Source organism: Apis dorsata, unplaced genomic scaffold, assembly GCF_000469605.1.
Source record: "Apis dorsata unplaced genomic scaffold, Apis dorsata 1.3 scaffold_245, whole genome shotgun sequence".
Classification (NCBI taxonomy): Eukaryota; Metazoa; Arthropoda; class Insecta; order Hymenoptera; family Apidae; genus Apis; species Apis dorsata.
In genome coordinates this window covers 167,153-168,249 of record NW_006263524.1, presented here as the reverse complement: position 1 = coordinate 168,249, position 1,097 = coordinate 167,153, and the positions used below count along the sequence as shown (strand labels likewise).

General features: G+C 41.9%; 1 protein-coding gene across 1 annotated transcript in view; it reads left to right on the top strand.

Annotated features, from left to right (window-relative positions):
* The window catches only part of LOC102671210 (homeotic protein antennapedia-like), a 28,066-nt gene that overhangs the window by 12,339 nt on the left and 14,630 nt on the right, over positions 1–1,097 (top strand). Inside the window, 1 exon segment of the mRNA XM_031510582.1 lies at positions 1–417. This exon segment is cut by the window's left edge and continues 7 nt beyond it. Coding sequence (XP_031366442.1) covers positions 1–417 — 417 coding nt within the window.

The following is a 1,097-nucleotide window of genomic DNA, read 5'->3' as shown; positions in this document are numbered from 1 at the left end:
ACGGGCATCCGTCCACCCCGATTGTATACGCGAGTTGCAAGCTTCAGGCGGCCGCGGTCGATCACCAGGGTAGCGTGCTCGATGGACCGGACAGCCCGCCTTTGGTCGAGTCGCAGATGCACCACCAAATGCACACGCAACACCCCCACATGCAGCCACAGCAGAGCCAGCACCAGTCGCAACAGCAGCAGCATCTTCAGGCGCAGCAGCAGCACATGATGTACCAGCAGCAGCAGCAGACGCAGGCGGCCTCGCAGCAGTCGCAGCCTGGCATGCACCCGCAACAGCAGCCGCAAGCTCAGCAACACCAAGGGGTGGTCACGTCGCCGCTTAGTCAGCAACAACAGGCCGCGCCTCAAGGCGCGGCCAGCGCCAACCTACCTAGCCCGCTATACCCGTGGATGAGAAGTCAATTCGGTAAGATGGAATTTGCGGCGTGGAGAAAACGTTTGAAATTTTGCTCTAACAATTATTATTATGTGATGGGATTATTGGTTTGGAGAGTTGTATAAGATGTATGTGTATTTGTAATTCGAGATTAGCAGGCTTGATTGAATATTGAAGAGGTTGGATGAATGGCGATTCAACTATTTTCAACTTTGTTGTTATGTACTTTGAGGTTAGGAAGCTTTGCTGTCTCTTGAAAAGAGGTTCATGGTAGGCTGTTCAAAATATATTGCATATTATATGAACTTGAGTATTAACATAAACTTGTATAATTTCTTGATAGAAGATAATAGATTAGATCATTTGTGGATCTGTATATTCCCAACTGAATTTTGAAATGGTTCCTAACCTATATAAATATAAAAGATTTATAATTTAAATAATTTAATTTTGATAGTCATATAGGTTAAAAAATTTTGTAAGATAACGTACCCATAAATTTAAGTATAGTAGAGAGGCTTTAAATTATTCTGCATTCAACATCTAAAGTTGTAGAGCAAAAAGAAAAATTTGTATACATTTGCTCTTGCATGTTACATGAACTTGTATATTAAGGGAAACTTGTACAATTTCTTGATAAAGATAATAGATTAGATCATTTGTGGATCTGTATATTCCCAACTGAATCTTCAAGTATGTTTTGATAGTGG